Genomic DNA, 22,290 nt, shown 5'->3' with positions numbered 1-22,290 from the left:
CCTCTAGACTGGACTACTGTAATGCGCTCTACGTAGGGCTGCCCTTGAAGACCGTTCGGAAACTTCAGCTAGTGCAAAATGCGGCAGCCAGGTTGTTAATGAGGACCCGTTGGTCTGCGCATATAACACCTGTCCTGGCCCACCTGCACTGGCTGCCTATTTGTTTCCGAGCCAGATTCAAGGTGCTGGTTTTGACCTATAAAGCCTTACATGGTGTGGGACCACAATACCTTGTGGAACGCCTCTCCCGCTATGAACCTACCCGTTCACTTCGTTCAATATCCAAGGCCCTCCTCCGGGTACCAACCCATCAGGATGCCCGGAGGATTGTTATTAGATCTAGGGCCTTTTCTGTGGTGGCCCCCAAACTGTGGAACAGCCTGCCTGTGGAGATACGCCTGGCGCCTTCGGTACTTTCTTTTAGGCGCCAGGTTAAGACCTGGCTATACTCCCAGGCGTTTTAATGTTCAATGTGTTTCATTTAATTTTTTTTTGTTTAACTTGTTGCTGATTTTATTGTAATTTTATTGTAATATTGTATTTTAATCTTGTTTTGTTCACCGCCCAGAGAGCTATTCACTATGGGCGGTTTAAAAATGAAATAAATAAATAAATTAAATAAATAAATAAATAAAACAAATACAATTTAAAACAGACCTTATAAAAACAATTTAAAACACAATTTAAAAATTTAAACAGTATAAAACACATGCTAATACGCGGCGCCTGGGAGAAGAGGAAAGTCTTGACCTGGCGCCAGAAAGATAACAGTGTTTGCGCCAGGCACACCTTGTCAGGGAGATCATTCCATAATTTGGGAGCCACCACTGAGAAGGCCCTCTCCCTTGTTGCCATCCTCTGATTTGGTGTAAATCTCTCCTAACACACACATTTTTGCATGGAGTCTTGACTAATGTGCATAGTTTTTGCAAGGAATTTCTGCTAATACAATGCATTTTTGTATGTTACTTTATTAATATATTCATTTTTCTCTAAATGTATGCATTTGTGTTAACATTGTTTAGTTGGACCAACTATATCACAAAATTTAGATAAGTGCAAATTTCAAAGGATGGCTGTGTTTTGGTTCTCATATTGTTTCAGAAAGCACGCTTTTGATATATTCAGCTTTAAATTATTATTATTATTATTATTATTATTATTATTTCCCTTTATAGACCGCTTACTATCTAAAATATCTCAAAGCAGTTTACAATACAAAAGGCACAATAAAAAGATATCAACTTAATTTACATAACAATATCCATATCCATAAACACGTACATAAACACAGTACAAAAGTCAGAATTCACCAAGGGAAGCCTGTAAGCCGCCCTTCCCGCTCTATGAGAGTGTCAGAAAACTGAAATTATGTTGACCGTGGAGGAGGGCGACAAGCAGGTAAAAGGTTATCGCTCCCCTGGTGCGGCTTGCTGCCGTCTCTCTTGCCGCTCCTTCCTCCCAGGGGGGCGGGTGGGAGCGCCCGCCGGCTGCGAAGATCCAGGACTCAAGCCTCAGTGGGCCTGAGCGTCCATTGTTCTGAAGGTGGAGCATCTTTCCGGGAGACAGGTTGTGATCAGAGAGCAGGACGGGCTTCAGCTGGGGGTTAAAGAGGGTGGCTGTCGTGTTGATGTTGATGGGGGACTGCATGTGACCCCCACAATAGGGAAAATCAGAGCCCCATTCGGCCTCGTCTGTGTAGTTCCAGTGACTGGTCCCGTGGCCAGGAGGACCTGCCTCCGACGGGGCCCCCTCCAAATCTTCCTCGCCGGTGTCTCCGTCTTCACCGGCTAGTTGGGCAGCCAGCAGCAGCAGCAGCAAGAGGAGGAGGAAGTGGTGGTGGTGGTAGAAGTCCAACCTCAGCCTCTCCCAGGAACTCATCCTCGTCATGACTCCACGCAGGGTCTCTCCAAGCACGAGTGTGCGAGCATCATTTTGTGCTGTGTCTCAAGGAGCTAAACATTAGGAAGACCTGATGAGTTCTTCAATAGCAGAGCTGACTGCCTTTACAAGGCGGATCCTAAGAGGAGTCAAAGCAGAGGCTGTAGTGCCACCTGTCACAGATCCGGTAGCAATTGATTCCCAGCACTGGCAGGCGGTTGGGATGGATGACCTCTGGAATGCCTTCCAACTCTGTCATTTCACACTGGCCTGCTGGTTTAACAGGAACACTGCATCGTTTTGCTTGTGTGCTGGCAGCATTTGAGGGGCCAGCTCATCTATAATACCCAAGAGGAAAGAATGTTGGAAGCACAAAGGTGCCATGGCAATGGATGTGCAAAGAAAGCATCATCAAGCTTGAGGAGGAAAGGTGGGAATCGCTAGTGAGGGAGAAGTGAATGAGAGTGAGAACTGAATCGATTTTCTCACACACCCCTAGCAGAGCTTGGAAAAGTTACTTTTTTGAACTACAACTCCCATCAGCCCCAGCCAGCATGGCCACTGGATTGGGCTGATGGGAGTTATAGTTCAAAAAAAGTAACTTTTCCAAGCTCTGATCCCTAGTAGTCAAAAGTAAGGATGAGTCAAAAGTCAACAGTCCATACAAAACTAATTCATGAAATTATTTCTCTTCTGTGTTAAAATTTCCAGCATCTAATGTTCAAGCAGGCAGGCAGGAGATAAGCAGCTCAAAATGAAAATGGGGACTCAAAATGACAGCTGCTGCTCCCAAAACCTTTTGTGTCCCCCCATAGTCTACAACTTTGGGAATGTCCATTTGTCAAGGCCATGGTATGGATCAGCAGCTCCAATGTTGCTTATCAATACAGCTTCCACATGGAAGTCAAAGCATGTATACCCTCAAGCACCTGTGACAAATAAGGATGGGCGAATCTGTTAATTTACATTCCCCTCAGTTTCTCATTTTTCCAATCTTAAATTCAGTTCTGCACATTTTCACATCAGCAGCAAAAGCACTCATTTAAGGTTTGGGAGTGGCTGATCTGATTAAACTCCATTTCCTTTTAAAATCCTTGTTCTTGAGTTTCCTCATAGTAATAATTTCCTGGCTGATGGTCGCTGCCAAAGCAATTTTGCTGGCAGCCATTCCAATCCCCCCCTCCATGCCCTCTGCTGCACTGGGGACATTCACTTCTGAACAGAACTGTCTTCATGGTAGGCCTGATTAGGCCTCTCCACACACAGATGTTGCACACCGAATTTCAGACAGCTTGAGCATTCTGCTAGCATGCAGGACGTAGAATGGCGGGAATGCTATTTGACCCGTCCACCTTCGGTGCACAAGCATTCCTGCGGCCTGTGTGCCAGACTTTGCTGATGGATGACTGCTGACTGGACCATAACCCTGCACCCTTAAAGCAGCCATCTCCAACCTAGTGTCTTCCAGAAGCTTTGGACTACAACTCCCTACACAGCTGTGCTAGAGTAGTCAATATGGCTGTGCTGGCTGGGGCTGATGGGAGTTGTAGTCCAAAACTTCTGTAGGGCACTGGGCTGGGGAAAGCTGCCTTAAAGGAAGCCCCAGGCATCCGCAATCAACCCTCAGCTTCTAGATGAAAGCAGTTGTTAGGACAAATCAGGGTAAGGCCTCAGTTAAGTTGATCTAAAATCACAATAGCACAGCAGAACCAAAGTTGCAAAGCACTATGGGCCCAACGGACAGGAAAGTGTTCTTTAAGTTTCATTTCTTGACTGTGGGAAAGCGCCTGAAATGGTACCTGCCAGGCTGCAACTATGTTCCGGACGAGATAATCATTCAGCTGTCCTTGACTGTTTTATTTTCCTGTACTCTGTGTATTCTCAACTCCCTTCATGCCATGTTGTTATCCTTTGTAATAAATGACTCCAGTCTCCCCCAATGTGTCAATATCCCTTCAGATGTGTGTAATAGAATATTCCTTGGAGATAGTTCTCAGGGCCATATGTATCTCTTTGTATATGTGTCTTTCGTTTATGGTGCCCCAAAGTGTTACTTCACCCTAACATACCATTCCTTATCTCAGGATGAGACGGACATGGGATCTGATTTTCAAAGAGAAACTTCCTGACTTTGATATGTAACAAGTGATATGTAGCTTAGGCCTGTTACTTTTCTCTTGTTTTAGTTACATTTTGTTTATTGATAGTACGTTTCAGGATGCTATATATTGTCATGCTGAACAATAAAGAGCTGCTCTCATCCTTGCCAGGCTGTTGTGCCCGTGTGAGTGTGAAAGCCCTTTTTGATCAAGAAGTTGTCTGTGTCTTACTTGATATCTGGGTGACTCTCTTAATCAGGACCCTATCTCAGCTCGCACTTCTATCCGGGTGCGTTGAGGTGAGCAGTGGACTTCAGGTCTGATTAAAACCTCAACACAGTCCTTGCCAGATGCAGATGATAAAAGGCTACTCATTTTTTTCGGCAGCATATCTCTCCTCTCCACCTCCAGCAAGGGAGAGATTGACGCGTGGCATGCTTGTTCTCCAAAGAAAGCCCTCGGTAGATTTACCTTTCCTCCTGCCCACAGAAGGACCTCCATGTCCTTGGAGTAAATCAGAAACAGCCACCGGGGGATAAAGCCCATTGGGCATTGCCACCCACACTTTGGCAAGAGATAATCTGCAATCTGAAGAACAGGTTGTGGTGTGCTCGATATATCCGAGCTGTCAGGAGTTGCTCCCTCCTGCAATCTCACTGCAAAAAAAGTAAACCAATTCCCTCTCAAAATAATCCTGTTATCCCTTTGTGTGGAGTTCCTTCCTTCTTTCACATAGAATAATCTTGACGACCGGCTACAAAGCTACGGGCTTTTGCGGGACTGAGTCATCCCTTTGGGTTCCCGGTTCCTGGCAAGGAGCAAGAGAGAGCTGTCACCCAACCATGGAAGCTTTGCTGGTCATCCTTGGACTGGGCCTTGTTGGCACCTCTGACATTCCACCCTTGATCCCCTTGGAACCATACTTTAAGTCTGAAAGGGTAAGAGATTTTAAGAGGACATTTAGGGAAAACAGGGAAGATGGGCTCCTAGGGTTAGGTTTAAAGTTAGGGCAGAGTCATGAAAGATGCATCATAAACCACAGCAACCCTTAGATGGGTAATGAGGACCCCTTCCTGCCTTGCAGATTGAGGGGACCTGGTACCGCATTGCAATGGTAGTCAGTGGAACAGAGCAGAAGGTCCTTGCTGGAGACATCCACATTTCGCCCCGGCAGCAAGGGAATCTCGCACTCCAAAGGAACATCCAAAAGTAAGTGCATGGAGTTTAACCTCGTGAGTCACCACTAGCGTAGTGCTGAGTCAGTCCCCCAAATCCTCTTCAGGCACATTTACTTACTTGTTTCTAGCTTCTCTCCTCTCCATCTTATGACGCTAGTGCTCAGGCTTTCTTCTGGATGGGGTTGAAGTCCACACAAAGGACAAGTCTGAGGATGCCCCTAGGTCCAGCTTTGTCGCTGGAGGCCTAGGAAACTTCTGTGGAAGGAGTAATTCAGGCTGATGTCCCAGCTGTGGCTTCTCCATGACTGAGATATCCTGGCGACATGTATCCATGCTGTAATAACTTCTAGGATTGATCACTGCAATGTGTGAAATGTGGGGCGGCCCTCAAAGACTGTTCAGAAACCACCATTTGTTCAAAATTCAGCTGCCAGGACCTTTGGACTGGTCAGTGGGAACATGTCTGGCCAGTATTGAAGGCGCTTCTTTGGCTTTTGCTCTGCTTCTGAGCACAAATCAAAGTGCTGGTGATGAAGACTTTTAAGGCTTTAAGGCCCAGGCATGTGAAGGGCACCTGCTTTCAAACCAACCTTCATGCTGGGACAGATCCTCCCCTCCTCCCTGATTTTTTGACATAAGGCGGGTTGTGACCAGTTATCGGACCCTGTTGCTGGAATTCCCTCTGTGGCGTGTGTGTGTGTGTCTGCCTGGCACCAAGATTGTTCTGCTTACCTCCTGGGCTAGTTAATGTGTTTTAACATGCTGTAACTTGGTATATATAATCTTCCTTCCTGTATTGCACCTGCCTTTGGAAATTGCCATGGAAGCTTTGCTGAAGAGTGGTATACCTAAGAGAGTTGGACCAGATATTTATCTTCTGACCATTCTCCATCAATGAAGGAGAAAAGAAATTGCATGCAAAAATTGTAAAAGGGGACAAAAATGAGTGGGGTGCAGGCAGGGTCTGTGTCACTGTCCTGTTATAGCACCTGAGAGATGCGGCAGTGGAACAGGATCCCTTCAGTGGGCCATAGCTAGTCAGTCTTGTGGAGGCAGCTTGGGGAGTCCCTTATTCTGTTTGGAAGGAGGTCTTGGACTCTTTTCATCACAAGGCTCCTGAGAGGCTTAACTATACAGTATTAAATCACTGCTCAAAGCTCTATAGCCACTTTCTCCCCCCCCGGTATCTCCTGTGCCCAAGACTGTGTAGCTGTTCCATTCACAGGCCTGTGTTTGAGTTGCTCCCTCCCCCCCACAACCTTATGCCTGCCTCTTCCCTGCTTTCCTTACTGCCTCTGAGGTTGTGGGAAGGTTCACCCCAAATCTCCAGTTTGTTGCTGCTGTTTCTTACTCTGCCCCCCCCCTCCGCCTTCCCATTGCCTTATTATGTAGGTGGGGGCTGAGTCAGCCTCTTTAGGGTGCCACATCATTCCCCCTCCCCCTGGCCATGTATACATCTGGCTCAGTTGGATCGAGCAAGGGGGGGTGAGTAGCAGTCCTTGGCTACCTCCTGTCACCCTTGCCTTACTTTTGAAGGGGTGTTTGTGAGGTCATTGCATTCTATAAATCATCCACATAGCCTTTGTAGGTCCCCATGCTTCAAGGAAGGCCCAAGGGAAGACCGGTGGTACATGCCCTTGTCACCTCTCGCCTAGAGTACTGTAATGCGCTCTATGTGGGGTTACCCTTGAAAACGGTCCGGAAGCTGCAACTGGTACAGAATGCGGCGGCTTGTCTGATTAAAGGCAGCCGCCGGCAAGATCACATCACTCCAGTGCTGAAGGAGTTGCACTGGCTACCGGTTGTTTACCGGGCCCAATTCAAGGTGTTGGTTTTGACCTTTAAAACCCTACATGGTTTTAGCCCAGTCTATCTGAAGGAGCGCCTCCAGCATCATCAGGGATGCCACTCAACAAGATCAGCCTCAGAAGACCTTCTCTTGATCCCACCGGTTAAAACAGCTAGACTGGTGAGGACTAGAGAGAGGCCTTTCTCAATAGTGGCCCCCACCCTATGGAACTCTCTCCCAAATGACCTCCATCATGCCCCTTCTATGATGAGCTTCCGCCGGGCCTTGAAGACCTGGCTCTTCAGGCAGGCTTTTGGGGTGGGTTAGGTTTTTACTGTTATGGTTTTAAATTTTAACGTTTTAATGTATTGTTTTTTTATCTTGTACGTCGCCCAGAGTGGCTGGACAACCAGCCAGATGGGCAACTAATAAATTTAATAAATAAATAAAATAAATAAATCAGGGGGTAACTGCTCCCATGGGACATTTTCAGATCGGAAGACATGAGCAGCCGGGGAGGCCACAGAGTGCTGGAGACATGATTCTTGGAATGGAAAACGCATGCACACACCCCACCCTTGGCCACCTTCCGATAAGAAGCTAAGCTCCAACCCCCCTGAATTTCTGCAGAAATTATAACGAGAGTGAGGGAATGGGATGGAAGCCTCTTTCGCAGGGGAAGAAAATTTTGGAGAAATTCGGGGGCAGATTTTGGCACAGCACTAGTAGAGAAATCTTCCATATGAATAAGCAAAAGGCAGGTATTTCTGCCATTAGTTGGATAGCATCTGAAAGCCAGAAAATTAAGTAAGGATTTAAGTGGCTGGTTGCCCATCTGTCAGAGAGGAGGGCGTTTTGAATCTGAGCCCCCAGATATGCCCTAATTTGGATGTTATTCAAACTTCTTAAGAAAAGCACAAATTGAATTGAGAGAGATGAGGTAGACTGCTCAGTGTAGAAATTTTCTTTTCAGGCCTTGAGACTGGGTGCTTGATCTCAAAAGTTCCTTTATCTTTCTCTCATTTGTAGAGGATCAACGTGTACAGATATCAATTTCCAGTTGAAACATGCTGGTGAAAAAGGTAAATTCACCTTTTCCCGTAAGTACCAACCATTCTGGTTTCTATGGTAGAGTCTAGAAATGATTAAAGTCCTACCATAGGGACAAATTAGCAACTCTTTTTCTTTTGAAATCATTGACCATAGTATCCTTCTGGGCTAACTTGGAGAGATTATTATCAGAGGCACTGTTTTACAGTGATTCTGGTCCTATCTCCAGGGTTGTTTTCAGAGAATAGCACTGAGAGGTTGTCTTTCTGCCCCCTGGCAGTTTTGCTGTGGGGTGCCGCAGGGTACCATCTTGTCCCCCATGCTGTTTAACATCTATATGAAGCCCTTGGGAGCTGTCATCAGGAGATCTGGGGTGAGGTGTCAGTGATATCCAGCTCTATTTCTCTGTAACATCTGAATCGAGAGAGTTTGTGCAAGCCTTGGACAGCTGCCCGGATTCGGTAGTGGGCTGGATGAGGGCCAATAAACTGAATCTGAATCCTAGCAAGACAGAGACGCTGTGGGTTGGTGGTTCCCGAGTTTGGATAATTGGTCAGTTGCCTGCTTTGGATGGGGTCATACTCCCTCTTAAAGAGCAGGTCCGTAGTCTATGGTGCACCTGGACCCATCTTTGTCGCTTAGAGTCCCAGATGACCTCAGTGGCTAGGAGTGCCTTTTACCAGCTTCAGCTGGTTGTGGCAGTTTCTGGACCGGGATAGCCTAACCACTGTTCTCCATGCACTGGTAACCTCCAGGCTGGATTACTGTAATGTACTCTATGTGGGGCTGTCCTTGAAGTTGGTCCAGAAGCTGCAACTTGTGCAAAATGTGATGGCATGGCTGCTCACCAGGGCAGGGTATTGCCAACATCTCACCCCACTGCTGACAGTATTGCACTGGCTGCGCATTAGCTATCGGGCCAAATTCAAGGTTCTGGTTTTGGTGTACAAAGCCCTATACAGCTTGGGACTAGGATACCTGAAAGATTGTCTTTCCCTTTATATACCCAGCAAGCAGAGCTTTAGTGTGGTGGCACCTACCCTGTGGAATTCCCTCCCCTTACATATTAGACAGGTGCCATCTCTGTTATCTTTTCAGCACCTACTGAAGACCTTCCTCTTCCAACAAGCCTTTTAAGTAGAGACCTTATCCCAGTCTGCCTCTGTGTTGGAATTGCTTTTAAAGATGTTTTTAAAGCTTTTTTAAAACAGATGTTTTTAAAGATGTCTTGTTTTAATACATTTCAGAGTGTTTTTAGTGTTTTTGTTTGCTGCCCCGGGCACCTTGTGGGAGGAAGGGTGGGATATAAATTTAATATCAAACAAACAAACCTTTGGCCTATTTCCTTAAGCTTCAGAGATTTCCAGCACCCCTTTGAACAAGCCTTAAGTAGAGACCTTATCCTAGTCTGCATCTGTGTTGGAATTGTTTTTAAGATGTTTTAAAAGATTTTTCAAAAAGATGTTTTAAAGAAGTTTTGTTTTTATAGATGTTTTAGTGTTTTGTTGCTTGCTTGCTGAACTAGGCTCCTTCTGAGAGAAAAAGTGGGATGTAAATTTAATAAATAAATGTGCAGGGGGTGCATTTTGCTTCTGTTTTGCCCCCCTACCCCACAAATTGACGCAGCATACCACTCTGAAACTGAGATGACATTAAAAAAATCATTTGGGACAGGCCTTGCAATTTAGGGTGGGTGGATGGGAGACAGTAAAAGCCCCACCAGTGGACATCACTCAAGTGTAATTGACCCCAATATCAAATTAGTCATGTGCCTTTTGCAGCATGAAAAAGGTATGGCCATTTCCTAGCATTAAGTGAAAGAGAGAAATAGCTTTATTGTGCTGGGAGCTAATAGAATCATAAGAGTTAGAAGGGGCCTATAAGGCCATCGAGTCAAACCCCTGCTCAGTGCAGGAACCCAATAATAAACTGCAGGCTAGCTGGCTAGCTGGGAGTGTTTACACCCCCTCCCCCAAGTGTTGTAGCAAAGAGCTTGAATTCATCTCTTGTAGGTGCAGATACAGAAACCACCATCTACGTCGTGGACACAGATTATGAACAGTACCTAATTCTGTATATTGTGACACCAGCTGACAGAGCCCTGTATCTTTTTGGTACGTGGTTTGGAGATGGAAGGGGGAGGGTTGGACCCCATGGAAACTGTGAAGAGAAACGAGATGGGTAGATGGGTGGGCAATTTCATTTATTTAATTTTAGCATTTAGACTCTGCCGTTCAGCCAAAAAGGTTCCCCAAACTGCATACAGAAATCATGATTGAGGTGGTCTGGGCCAAAATGGCACCCTGTTTCATCAGCACCCTATTCATGGAGAGTGGGGGTACATTTTGGTTGATTCCTTGGGGTGGGGGCATTTGGAGGGAACGGGGAACTCACAACCCAGCTCCGGAGCTCCTTTTGGTGACCACCATTTTATCTCCAGAGAGCTTCTGAGAGCTACACAACAGCTTCTAAGAAAAAGGTGCCCCCCCCAACAAGTCCACGTATCCAGGAGAGAATGGCAGTAGCAAAGGGAGGGACCAGATTTTATTTAGAGCAGAGGATTTCACTTTCCTGTAGGCAAAGCAAACACCTCCTTCATTCAACTCCTTGCTTGTGTTTAAAGGCAGCGAAGAACAGGTGCCCAACAGCATCAGGGAATACTTCAAGGAGGACGTAGAGTATCTGAGATTCTCTCTGACTGACATCACGTTTCCAGGCAGAGATGGTAAGGGCAGATTTGCACCTTCCAAAAAACATGAGAACCAGCACACAGCCCTTTGAAACTCAGGGCTCATCCACACGGCAATTTAGTGGGTGTCTTCTCAGAATTTTGCAACACAGTTCTCCAATCAATCAGTGTTTACAAACATGCATTGGGGGAAAATGTGCATAAAAATCAGCGAAAATAACATGCAAAAATGCACTAAATTAGGAGACATTGCTTGCAAAAATGTGCACATCTCAAAACTGCGAGTAATTTGCACTAAAATGCTGAAGAATTTTCATGCAATTGCTTCAGAAACCAAAAGTGACCAATGTTCCCCTCCCTCCCTGTGGCTTAAGGGAGAGGGGCAGAGGGGCTGTGGGGAGAACCAAGTCAGCACCCTGCAAGGTTCTTATGTCTCATGCAGATGTGTGAGCAGTAGTATACTGGCAAATTCAGAAGTGCAGGGTCCCTTTAGGGTAGTCCCAGCCACACACCCTTTTTTGCTGCTGGGTTGAGAATGAGATCCTTGCTAATGCCTTTTCTCACAATAGATATCCCTAGGAGCCAATAAGCATGAAAGGGGAGCTTGTTAGCTACTGAGAAGGGTCTTCTCAATGACTAACTCACCTCCTTTCACTCTGACTGGCTCCAATCAGCAGGAAAGGACAATAAAGCATGTTAGAAGACTCTTCCCTGTCTCCCCTTTCATGCTGTCTCCTAGGATGCTAAAGATATAGGGACCGTGCTCCCCCAAAAGGGTCTAAGACCCCGACAGCCTGGATGACTACACCCCTGTGTGTGAGCATGTGTGTGTGGGTGCATCACTGGTGGGGGAAGGAATCCTCTCCTGTTTAGGCCAGGGAGTCCTGGCCCAGATTCATGGAGTCAAGACTTTCAGGGCTGAACAGGGGCATTGTAAGGACTTTAAGGTCCAGGACTAATGGCACAGATTTGCCCCACATTTACATATGCTAATTTATATGTACAGATGCAAATATTGCTCTGTGTAGATTCAGACAGCGGGTGAGAGGGTGGGTGGGGACTCTGCAGCCTGCCCAGCAATCTGACCAAGTAAGCATTGAGCCCAGCGTGAAAGGTCCCCTGCCCACGTCCTGGGGCTGAGTGACGGCTGACATGAAAGGACACCTGCCAGCGGGCGTCAGTCGCAGACCGCTGCGAAACAGGCTGTGGCTGTTTACATTCCAATCACGGTGAGGACCAGAGAAGAGGCCTTTCCCATCATGGGTCCTACTTCATGGGACAGCACCCCCAAGGGTGCACCCACATCTGGTACCCACTTTTGATCGTGCATTCAGGACTGCTTTACTTCCAAGTGTGCTTTTCTCATTGGGGTCAATGTGTTTCCCGCTTTTTCTGATGTGCTTTACTGCTGGAATCTTGGTATTCTTCTGTGGGAAGTGTATTTTAGCTTGTTTAGAGATGTATGCATAACTCTGTCCACGGCCTTGAGGATACAGCTATTAGCTAAATGTTCTCACAAACAGCTGGTGAGTCTGTAAACCAGCCTCTGCCAACCTGGTGCCCTGCAGATGTTTTGGACTACATCAGCCCCAGCCAGCAGAGCCCTCTTATTTACTGCAGCATGGCAGGACAATGCAGGGGCTGATGGGAGTTTTAGCGCAAAACATCTGCAGGGCACCACGCTGGCAAAGGCCGAGGCACATTCACAATGGGACAGTACCAATCTAGACGGCTGAGGAAGAGCTTCAAATGATTGATTGCCCTTCCAAATTCCCTGCACGCAGAAAATTAGCATGTCAGAGCCTGGGGAGTCTAGCCTGCCCTTCTCACTGACATGCTCCTTTTATATATGCTGGGAATACTTTTATCTGGAGGTGCATTCAGTCACCTGCAGCTTCTACCTGCTGCTGTCAGCCTACAGAAACAGGTTTTGATCTTTTTATTTAGAAGTAAAATCCAACCCAAAAGCCTTGGAATTTTGGTGCAGGGTCCCAGTACTTGTGGAAAGACTGTAGAAATCCTTGAACCCTTTAATGATGTAAAAGCCATTTAGGAGTAACACCCTCACCATTTCTTGTGGCAGGGAGTTCCATTAGTGTAACTAAACACAGCATGAAGGATGACATAGACATTCAATGCTGGTTCTACTCAAAATAGATTCATTGAAGTTAATAGACAGGACTAACTTCGTTTCATTAATTTCAACAAGTCTACTTTGAGTAGGGCTTAGTTGAATGCAACCCTTGGACATCTCCTCCCAACAGCCCCACAGAATCCATACAGCTCAGTAGCCTCTTTTTATGCTCCCTGTGGATCTCTCTCTCTCTCTCTCTCTGTCTTTATTGCCCACAGAGAAATGCCCACTGTCTGTAAAAGAGGAAAATGCTGAGACAATGATCTTCTTCCTTCCAGAGGTAACTGGCAAACTTCGTCACCTCTGAGAAATGGGGATTCAGTTTGGGCAACAATTGCACACAGCAGCTGCTTAACAGACTCCCCCCCAAATATCATCTCCCCTTCTCACCTCCCATCATGAAGTCCAGCCACATCTAGGCATTGCCACTTCAGACCGCATGCAAGCCAGGCTCTCCATCGAGAACCACTGTCCCCTGACAGCACGCGACTGCTCCTGACTAGAGATGGTGTAGAATATCTGCAAAATCAGTCTTTGGTATCGAAATTCTGGAATAATCTGCATGTTAGTGTTGCCATTGAATAGGCTCCCACTCTTTGTGTGCATTTGTGGTTGTCAGCGAAACTGTATTTTTTAAAAAAAAATCTGTGCCAAGAATTACATAATTGTTTATGTAATTATGTTTGTAATCAGCTGGTGCTGTCTACATTATATGAATTATACAGCAACATAAGGAATTTGACAAATTGAAACACGAAACACAGACAGCGAACTCCATCCCTACTCCTGATCCTCTAAAGTAAAAAAATCCACCAACACAGCCACAGGCTTAGACTCTCTTGGACATTTTATTCTGCTTCCTTGCAGGCAGAGAGGCCGTCTGCATAAATGGGTTCAGCATATCGAGACTGGCACTTGGAGAGACATGTTTAAAAGTCAAACAAGGTGTTACCTCCCATCGGAGAAAGGGTTGGAGGTCGACCACCAAAACTCTAGTTCTCCCTCTTAACATTTAGCTAGGGAAATGTGGGGCGGGATATTCAACTGCCCTCCCTCCGGTTCCAAAGGATTGGCTATAGCCAGAGGTAGGCGGGGAAATGTAGGATACAGTGACCTCACATCTTGTGCTGCCATAAGTGGATACTGCAGCCAAAGGAAGGGGAATTGGATGCAATTTGAAGATGACCTCCAGTCCATCCCTGAGCTGGGGTAAATAAACAGCTCAATGCAGTATGGAAGAATCTCCCCACTCCCACAGCCTACAGATCTCTTAGGATCCCCAGATGTTTTCCCAGGCTATGGAAAGCCCACAAAGCCTGCTTCAGCCATGATTAGTTTGCTTCACCTCCCTGCATCCTCCCCAAGCCTTGAGTTTGATGCATTGACTCCGTGAGCCTCCCACTAGAAAGTTTCTGCTGGGGGATCTTCTGGCTACTCCACGACATCTCCGTACTTGTTCCTTTTCACTCCCCCCTCTGCCTTCTTTTGGGGATCCAAACTGGGTGCTTTTTCTGCAGAGGGAAGAGAAATGGAAGTGGGACTGCCAGCAAAACTCCAAGGGCTGCAAAACTAAGGAAACAGCGAAAGAGGCCTCCCGATGAACAATTCTGCAACCAAAATCAGCCAGTGAAGAGGATCTCCATAAAGGAAAGAACATGAAGAGCAGCAGGTCCGTCGTCTCCAAACACCCAGCCTCTGGGAATCCCGCAAATGTGACACCAAAGCAGCAGGCCTATGCAGGACTAATAAGCATCTCTTGCAGGAAATTATTTATATATATATATATATCAGTGAAAGGGAATACACATTTGAAGCGCTCACAAAGAAAGTAAGTAAAAGTATCACTCACACTATTGATGATTTCAAAGCAAATAAAAAAAATGAATCAGACAACAAGAAGAAAAATGAATTGGAAACCAGGCACGGAGAGTTGCTACGTTAAAATTCTCTCCACAAAGATAGAGAATATCAGAAATAATAATTAATCTGATGACAAATCCAATTATTGTAGAAACGGAGCCCATCACTAGTCTCTCTCTCTCTCTCTCTCTGTGTATATATATATATATGTAAACGTAATTGTGATTAACCAAACAGAGGTTTTTATTATATTAACAAAACGTTTCAGCTTCCGCCTTCATCAACTGCCAACATATCTATATAAAATCAGGAAGAAAAGGAGAGAATGGCATGGGATATTCTCAAAGAAGGCATGGCTGAACCAAAGCACTCCACAGTAAAAGCAAGTTTCTAGCTCTGAAGATTGCATAGATGGGTCTGAAAGTGCATGGAACTCTTTGCCCCACTCTACAATGAGCAGGAACAGAATTGTGCAAAATCATTTTGCACCTTCTTCTGTCAGGTCTCCCTGCTCTTAATTGCCTCCTCCCCGGTCCCAACCTCTTTACACTTTCCAAACCAATCTAGTGTCCCCATAACTCCCATCAGCCCTAGTCAGCATAGCAGTATGATGCTGGGGTGATTGGGGGGCACTGGGTTGTGCCTGGATTGTTTTTAGTCATCCTTCTCCATCTCTTTCAGCCCCTCCACCTTGCTCACCTTTGGCTACATCTGGGGGGCCGTGTTGTTCACTCTCCAGAAAGATCCATAAGTCAGAACACTTCTGCGTCTCCCGCCGAGTCACTGCGTAGCTGGCAACTGAACCTACAACTGGAAATACCAAGAGGAATGTTCATAGATATGGAAAAATTTCAAGGAGCAGATTTAAAAATTTGCTTGCTCAGAAATAAATGTCACTGAATTCGGTATATGGCCTGTTCCCAAATTTGAGCGGGAGGGGGAGGGGCAGGGAAAGATCTCAGTCTTCACCAAAACAGGAGAAATTTGGAGTCAGTTATTGATGCAAACAGTTTGAACACTGAAATGTTTACATCAAACAACATCAAAATCCAAACCCTGAAATTTGGCCTGTGTCAAACCTTCACTACTTACGGCCAAGGGCCTTTGCAAAGATTCAAACAACTCAAAGGTATATCATACAACAAATCAGATTTACAAATGCAAAGAATACCCTCTATAAAAAGCATGGTAAACAGAGCCAGAATTGGGGGCAGGGATGTGAAAATTCATCCATTTGAAAAAGTAAAGTAAAACTTCCAACAATAAAGAGGTTACAAATAATATGGGAAATTACCCTAATTATTATACTGACTTTCCAGAGAGGAATATTAAATAATCAACAACCAGAATGATTCACAGAGACATGAACACTTTTTTATTAAAATTAATAGTATAGCGTTAGAAAACTCTTTCCCACTCATATGACTTTACCTTCCCCTCTCTTCCTTAATACTTTAACTTTAATATATCTACAGGCCTAATTTCTTACCTGTCGTCTGTCTAAAGAAAGCAGAGAAAAACAGGCTACCATGAAAAATGCATACTACCTGAAACTTAGGCAGAAAATTGGGATGCGGCTTCAGAGCTTTAAAAAAGAAAAGTACATTAAAGTTGTATTGATTATATTTTGCGGCCTCAAGGGGATCCCTGCCATCTCTTACCTAAGGCACTGCTTACCTTCAGCATCAAGGATGATCCCAAACCATTCACTGGGACCAAATGAACTGAATGTTGACACTGGACAAATTTTGTATCTGATCTAAATATTCTCCTCTCCCTAGTTTTGTGTGAGCTCAAACACTGATAACTTAGGAGTATGTTACCAAGCTTAACTTCTGTTACCAAGTAGTCTTATTTTTAATACTTAATACTATGTTTGTAATTGTGGTCGGTTGACTGAAAATAAAGATTGACTTGACTTGAACTTAGGAGTATGAGCGAGTCATGCCCTTCACAATAAAGCAAGGGGGGATGTCTTAGGATGGGAAGCCCTCCAGTTCTGAATTTCTTCAAATACCAACCAAAGGAGAGGAGAATGTTCCACTGGAGCGGGTAGGGCATTTTCCGGTTGAGTTTTTGAACTGCGAAGGCCACTCCAGAACCTGTCCAGACACAGAGCCTCAGATTAACACCTGCACCTCAGCCACCATCTTTGCCAAACCCACACAATGTCCCTGGCACAAAGTGGAAACAGCCAGTCCAGAAGGATGACTGGGTGACCTGTGTGTGTGAGAGAGATGTAGGGGCAGAAGAGCTTTTGGCAACTTGGCAGATCAGTTCCTTGAATACATGCAAGAATGTGTGTTGCACTTAATTATAAATAAATAAATAAATAAAATTATTTATTACATTTATATCCTGCCTTTTCCCCTACAAGGAGCCCAGGGCAGTGAACAAAACACTAAAAACACTCTAAAACATCTGAAAAACAGACTTTGAAATATATTAAAACATGTTAAAACAAAACATCTTAAAGAAAGCTTTAAAAATATATTAACAAGCACTTCCAACACAGAAGCAGTCTCTGCTTAAAAGGCTTGTTGAAAGAGGAAGGTCTTCAGTAGGCACTGAAAAGACAACAGAGATGGTGCCTGTCTCATATTTAAGGGGAGGGAATTCCAAAGAGTTGGTGCCACAGCGCTAAAGGTCCACTTCCTATGTTGTGCGGAATGGACCTCCTGATAAGATGGTATCTGCAGGAGGCCCTCACCTGCAGAGCGCAGGGATCAACTGGGTGTATAAGGGATAAGACTGTCTTTCAGGTTTCCTGGTCCCAAGCTGTATAGGGCTTTGTATACCAAAACCCCGACCTTGAACTTGGCCCAGTAGCTAATGGTAACCAGTGCAATTCTTTCAGCAGTGGGGTGAGATGTTGTCTATACCCTGCCCCAGTGAGCAGTCACACCATTGCATTTTTCACCAGCTGCAGCTTCCGGATCAACCTCAAGGGCAGCCCCACATAGAGTGCATTACAGTAATGCAGCCTGGAGGGTATCGGTGCATGGACAACAGTGGTCAGGGTATCCTGGTCCAGAAACGGCCACAGCTGTCTTACCACCTGAAGCTGGTAAAAGGCACTCCTAGTTACTGAGGTCACCTGGGCCTCTAGCGACAAAGATGGATCCAGGAGCACCCCCAGACTATGGACCTGCTCTTTCAGAGGGAGTATGACCCCATCAAAGCAGGCAACTGACCAATTATCTGAACTTGGGAACCACCAACCTACAGCATCTCTATCTTGCTAGGATTCAGACTCAATTTATTGGCCCTCATCCAGCCCACCACCAAGTCCAGGCACTGGTCTAGGGCTTGCACGGCCTCTCCTGATTCAGATGTTACAGAGAAATAGAGCTGGGTATCATCAGCGTACTGCTGACACCTCACCCCAGATCTCCTGATGACCTCTCCCAAGGGCTTCATATAGATGTTAAACAGCATGGGGGACAAGATGGTACCCTGCAGCACCCCACAGCACAACTGCCAAGGGGTCGAAAGACAATCACCCAATGCTATTCTCTCAAAACAACCTTGGAGATAGGATCAGAACCACTTTAAAACAGTGCCTCCAATACCCATCTCACCAAGTTGGCCCAGAAGGATACCAAAGTCAATGGTATCAAAAGCTGCTGAGACATCAAGTAAGAATGACAGGGTCACACTCCCCCTGACCTTCTCCCGATAAAGGTCATCCATCAGGGCGACCAAGGCCGATTCAGTCCCATAACCAAGCCTGAACCCAGATTGGAATGGGTCAGGATAATCTGTTTAATCCAAGAGTACTTGCAATTGCTGTGCCAAAACCCTCTCAATCACCTTCCCTAAAAAGGGAGTTATTTGCAACGGGGTGGTAGTTGTTGCAAACCAATGGGTCCAGGATGGGCTTTTTCAGGAGTGCTCAGATCACCACCTTTTTCAGAGCAGCTGGAACTGCTCCCTCCTGCAATAGTGTGTTGACTACACCCTGGATCTACTCAGTCAAACCCCCTTGGCAAGCTTTAATAAGCCAAGAAGGGCAAGGGCCAAGAGGACACATTGCTAGCCACATCATTGCAAGCACCTTGTCCACGTCATCAGGACGCATCAACTGAAACCGTTCCCAAGTTACAGCAGATGTTGCACTGGACATCTCACTGGGGACTACAACAGATGTGGATGGGGCACAAACTGCAGGATTAGCCTTTGCACATAAATAGAGAGTTCTGCAATATGTACAAAATATGGTGGTTATTAAGAAAAACAATGAGCTATTATTAATTTAATAAGCTGGAAGCCTATTAGAGAAAAACAGTGGAATGCTTGGAACCAATCACAAGAAACATTATCAGAGCTGTTAAAACCACAGTAACATACTAGCTTTCTATGTTCAGTGACCTTCGTTTTGTTGGTTTGGTTTGTTATGGAAGAGTATCCATAATACAAGCCCCCATCAGCAGTGCAGAGCGGTCCAGAAATGCAGAGAATGCTTTTGGTTTGGAAGTGTTAGCTAGGGAGACGTGAAACCATGTATGTTTAAACAGCACCAGCTTTGCCTGAAGGTTCCAGGTTCAACCCCAGAATCTCCAGAGAGAGCTGGGAATGTTCTGTGCCTAGAACCCCAGAGAGCCACTGCCGGTCAGTGTGGATGGGTCAGTGGACTGACCCAGTACAAAGCAGCTTCTTAAGTTCCAAAATTATTATCATTATTATTATCATTATTATCATTATTATTATTATTATTACCACCAAGGAGGGCGGCAAACAAAAGCTCCAAAAACACTCTCAAGATCCTAAAAACAGACTTTAAAATATATTATAACAAATCCTTAAAAACATATTAAAACAAAGGATGTTTAAAATCACACAAGCCACTGACCCTCTGGGAGACTGAGGAGGGGGCTTACCTGTAATAAATGTGCCAATGCCCTTCATGAATGCATAAGACTGGCAGGTGGCATATTCCTGCAGCCCCTGAAAGCAGAGGTATAATTATTACTATTTTAAAAGAGAGCACACCTATGAACAAGATTCTCCCAATCAACATTTGGATTCATGGCCTCTATCTCCATTGCTGATGTAAGCTTCATTCCTCCCATTGCATGCCCCCAGTATCTCATAGGTATTCAGATAGACTGCATCTGAACATGCAGGGCCCATGCAGCTATTATGGCTAATACACCTCTCCCCCAAAAACTTATCTATGGGTTTCATATATCTAATTCTAGTCCTACTCAGAGGAGACCCATTAAAATGAATGAACAGGCTGTCCATTAATTTCAATACATCTACTATGAATAAAAATGTGTTGGCTACAACTCAAGGGTTTTACGTGGGCCCCTCCCTTTCTGTGCTTATTTATTTATTAAATTTATATCCTGCCCTTCCTCCTAGAAGGAACCCACAGCGGTAACAACTGTTTCTACATTCCTGGTCCCTTAGAGCAAAAAACAAACAAGAAACAGTTTGCCAACCCTGATAAACAGTCAGGCAGTTTAAGTTTAAGACCTGATTTGAGATGGATGTGAACTTTCCAGATAAAAGTGCCAGTTTTTTCCTGCATGCAACCCATTGCCATAGCTTTCCATTTTTGATAGGAACCACCTTCCTTTAGACACATGATGGCAGCCATCTTGCAAATTCCTGTAAAAACCTTTATCTGCCAATAACTCGGCTTCTGAGCCACTTTGGATCACAATCCTGGTGTCTAAATATACATTTTCTGGGTCAAGGAATGCAACTGTACCATTTAGAAAAGCAGCAGGAGGGTTTTTTTTATTAAACACATAAATTAAACTACCCGAAAGTTGCAAGAACGAAACAAGATGGAATACCGTTAATGTAACATAACCACTGAAAATGCTGCCGTAACTATATGAACTGTAAATGTTACGGTACATTGCCCCATGCAGTTGATGCTTGTCTTACTTCTCACAGTGACAACAGCAGAGTTCTGTGTGCTTCCAACCAGCCTTTCTGCATGCGCACCTAGAGCCACAACCACTTCGACTCTTGCAGCTACATTTGACTAGTTCGCTGCAGGCCTTGGAGGTGATAAGTGCTGGCTGTCCCCATCAAGAGTCCAGCCCCAACCTTCTGGATTAGGGGAGTGTTGTTCACTCTGTTCACTGGTGCATCATATTCCAGCCATCTGATATACAACCAGATTTGATGGCAGCAATAGTGTGTCCTGGGTTGCCCTTCAGGCAAAAGAGCTCCTTTCTGGCTTCATTCATACTCTGAGCCTGTGCCCATAGCCAGCCTAACGTTTATTTAAATAAATTTAATTTTTTTTTTTTGCAAAAAAAAATTAGGAGGGAAGAAAATGTTTTGGGGCAGGCCCCCCTAGGTTACGGGTCTGCTCTGGGCCCCCTGAGCTCATATCTTGCTAAAAGTACTGTGGGTGCCAGCCAGGGCCAGATTTACGTACAAGCTAAACAAGCTACAGCTTAAGGTCTCACATTATGAGGGGCCTCACGTTAGAAAGAAAGAAAGAAAGAAAGAAAGAAAGAAAGAAAGAAAGAAAGAAAGAAAACGTTTACAGCATTGCCACCAGAAAACCATAAACATCATACCAAATGAAGATAATTTTTGGTAGGTATTGATATCATTGTTGCTGCTTGCTTGCCATAAACAGTAAACAATTCTCTAGAATGTCGTACACATGCAGCCTTTTGGATTCTTGCAGAAAACAGCCTGCTTGTATATATAAACTATACCTAAATTATGTATTATAACTTAGTATTATATTGTTTAATTGTTATGTGTTTGACAAACTCTTAAATAATGTGCACACATGTAGCTTGCATTTTTAATACCTATATTACACAACTATCAAATTCCGTTTAATTTTGCATTTAAAATTTTTATTATTTGTTGAAGAGGGAAGGGCCTCCCTCATGTTATAACTGGGGGCCACAACAAGTTTAAATCCGGCCCTGGTGCCAGCACAAAATGGCTGGCATGGGCAGCCAAAAAAGAGGAGCAGGTTCTCCTTAGTGGCCAGTACTGTACTGTCACGCACAAAAAATGCTCTCTTAATAGGATATTATGGGATTAATTACTTGACTAGTTCGGGGGCGGACGGCGCGCTGGTTGCTTGTGCAGTAAGGAAAAAAGCGTAGAATAAGCACGACTCTAAAGTATTTGTGAAAAATCAAAGGCTGGCGCCCCTCTTATTTAGCGCCGTCCCCCTATCTGAGCCCCCCTCCCTCCCCTCTAGGGAACCAGACACTAGGGATGGGTGGCCGCCGGTCTCCAAGCGCGCGCGCGCTCCCGCCTGGGCTCCTCTTCCGCAGAGGGAGGCCGGCGACAGACTGACAGGGGCCGGATCTCCGGGGCTCGGCGGGCCGGGGACCCACCGGGTGCTTGGCCGCCACCGCATCGTCCACGCGCGACAGCCCCACGTTCACCATCCAGGCGGAGGGGGGAAAGGAGGAAGAGGAAGGCGGAGCGCCGGGACCTCTCCAAGCGCCGCGCTCCGCCTCTGGCTGCCCCTTCGCCGCCGCCTGCCTGCTGCAGCTCCATCTGCAGGGCCGGCGGCGGTGGCGCTACGCAGGGCCAGGCAGGGCCAAAGAAAGCGCTTCCGGCGCCTCCCTCCCGTTGGTGGTTTCCTAGCCTCTCTTCCCGCTGAGCCG

At 45.6% G+C, this 22,290-nt stretch overlaps 2 protein-coding genes across 2 annotated transcripts; one reads left to right on the top strand and one right to left on the bottom strand.

Annotated features, from left to right (window-relative positions):
• Nucleotides 1-4,822: 4,822 nt before the first annotated feature.
• LOC133373969 (epididymal secretory protein 4-like) lies at nt 4,823-13,708 on the top strand. The gene is made up of 7 exons (XM_061604467.1): nt 4,823-4,918; nt 5,065-5,189; nt 7,977-8,029; nt 10,010-10,111; nt 10,621-10,722; nt 13,039-13,100; nt 13,688-13,708. The coding sequence occupies exons 1-7, from the start codon at nt 4,823-4,825 to the stop codon at nt 13,706-13,708; spliced, it is 561 nt and encodes a 186-aa protein (XP_061460451.1).
• On the bottom strand, nt 13,650-22,224 carry TMEM141 (transmembrane protein 141). The gene is made up of 5 exons (XM_061604448.1): nt 22,015-22,224; nt 19,561-19,627; nt 16,702-16,782; nt 15,380-15,490; nt 13,650-14,331 (listed from the first exon to the last, which is right to left on the bottom strand). Exons 1-5 carry the CDS (start codon nt 22,066-22,068, stop codon nt 14,252-14,254), a joined length of 393 nt encoding a protein of 130 aa, XP_061460432.1. The 5' UTR covers nt 22,069-22,224; the 3' UTR covers nt 13,650-14,251.
• Between the last annotated feature and the right edge of the window lie 66 nt (nt 22,225-22,290).

Source organism: Rhineura floridana, chromosome 20, assembly GCF_030035675.1.
Source record: "Rhineura floridana isolate rRhiFlo1 chromosome 20, rRhiFlo1.hap2, whole genome shotgun sequence".
NCBI classification, from domain to species: Eukaryota; Metazoa; Chordata; class Lepidosauria; order Squamata; family Rhineuridae; genus Rhineura; species Rhineura floridana.
Note: the sequence above shows the minus strand (reverse complement) of the source record. Positions and strands in the feature narration are given on the sequence as shown.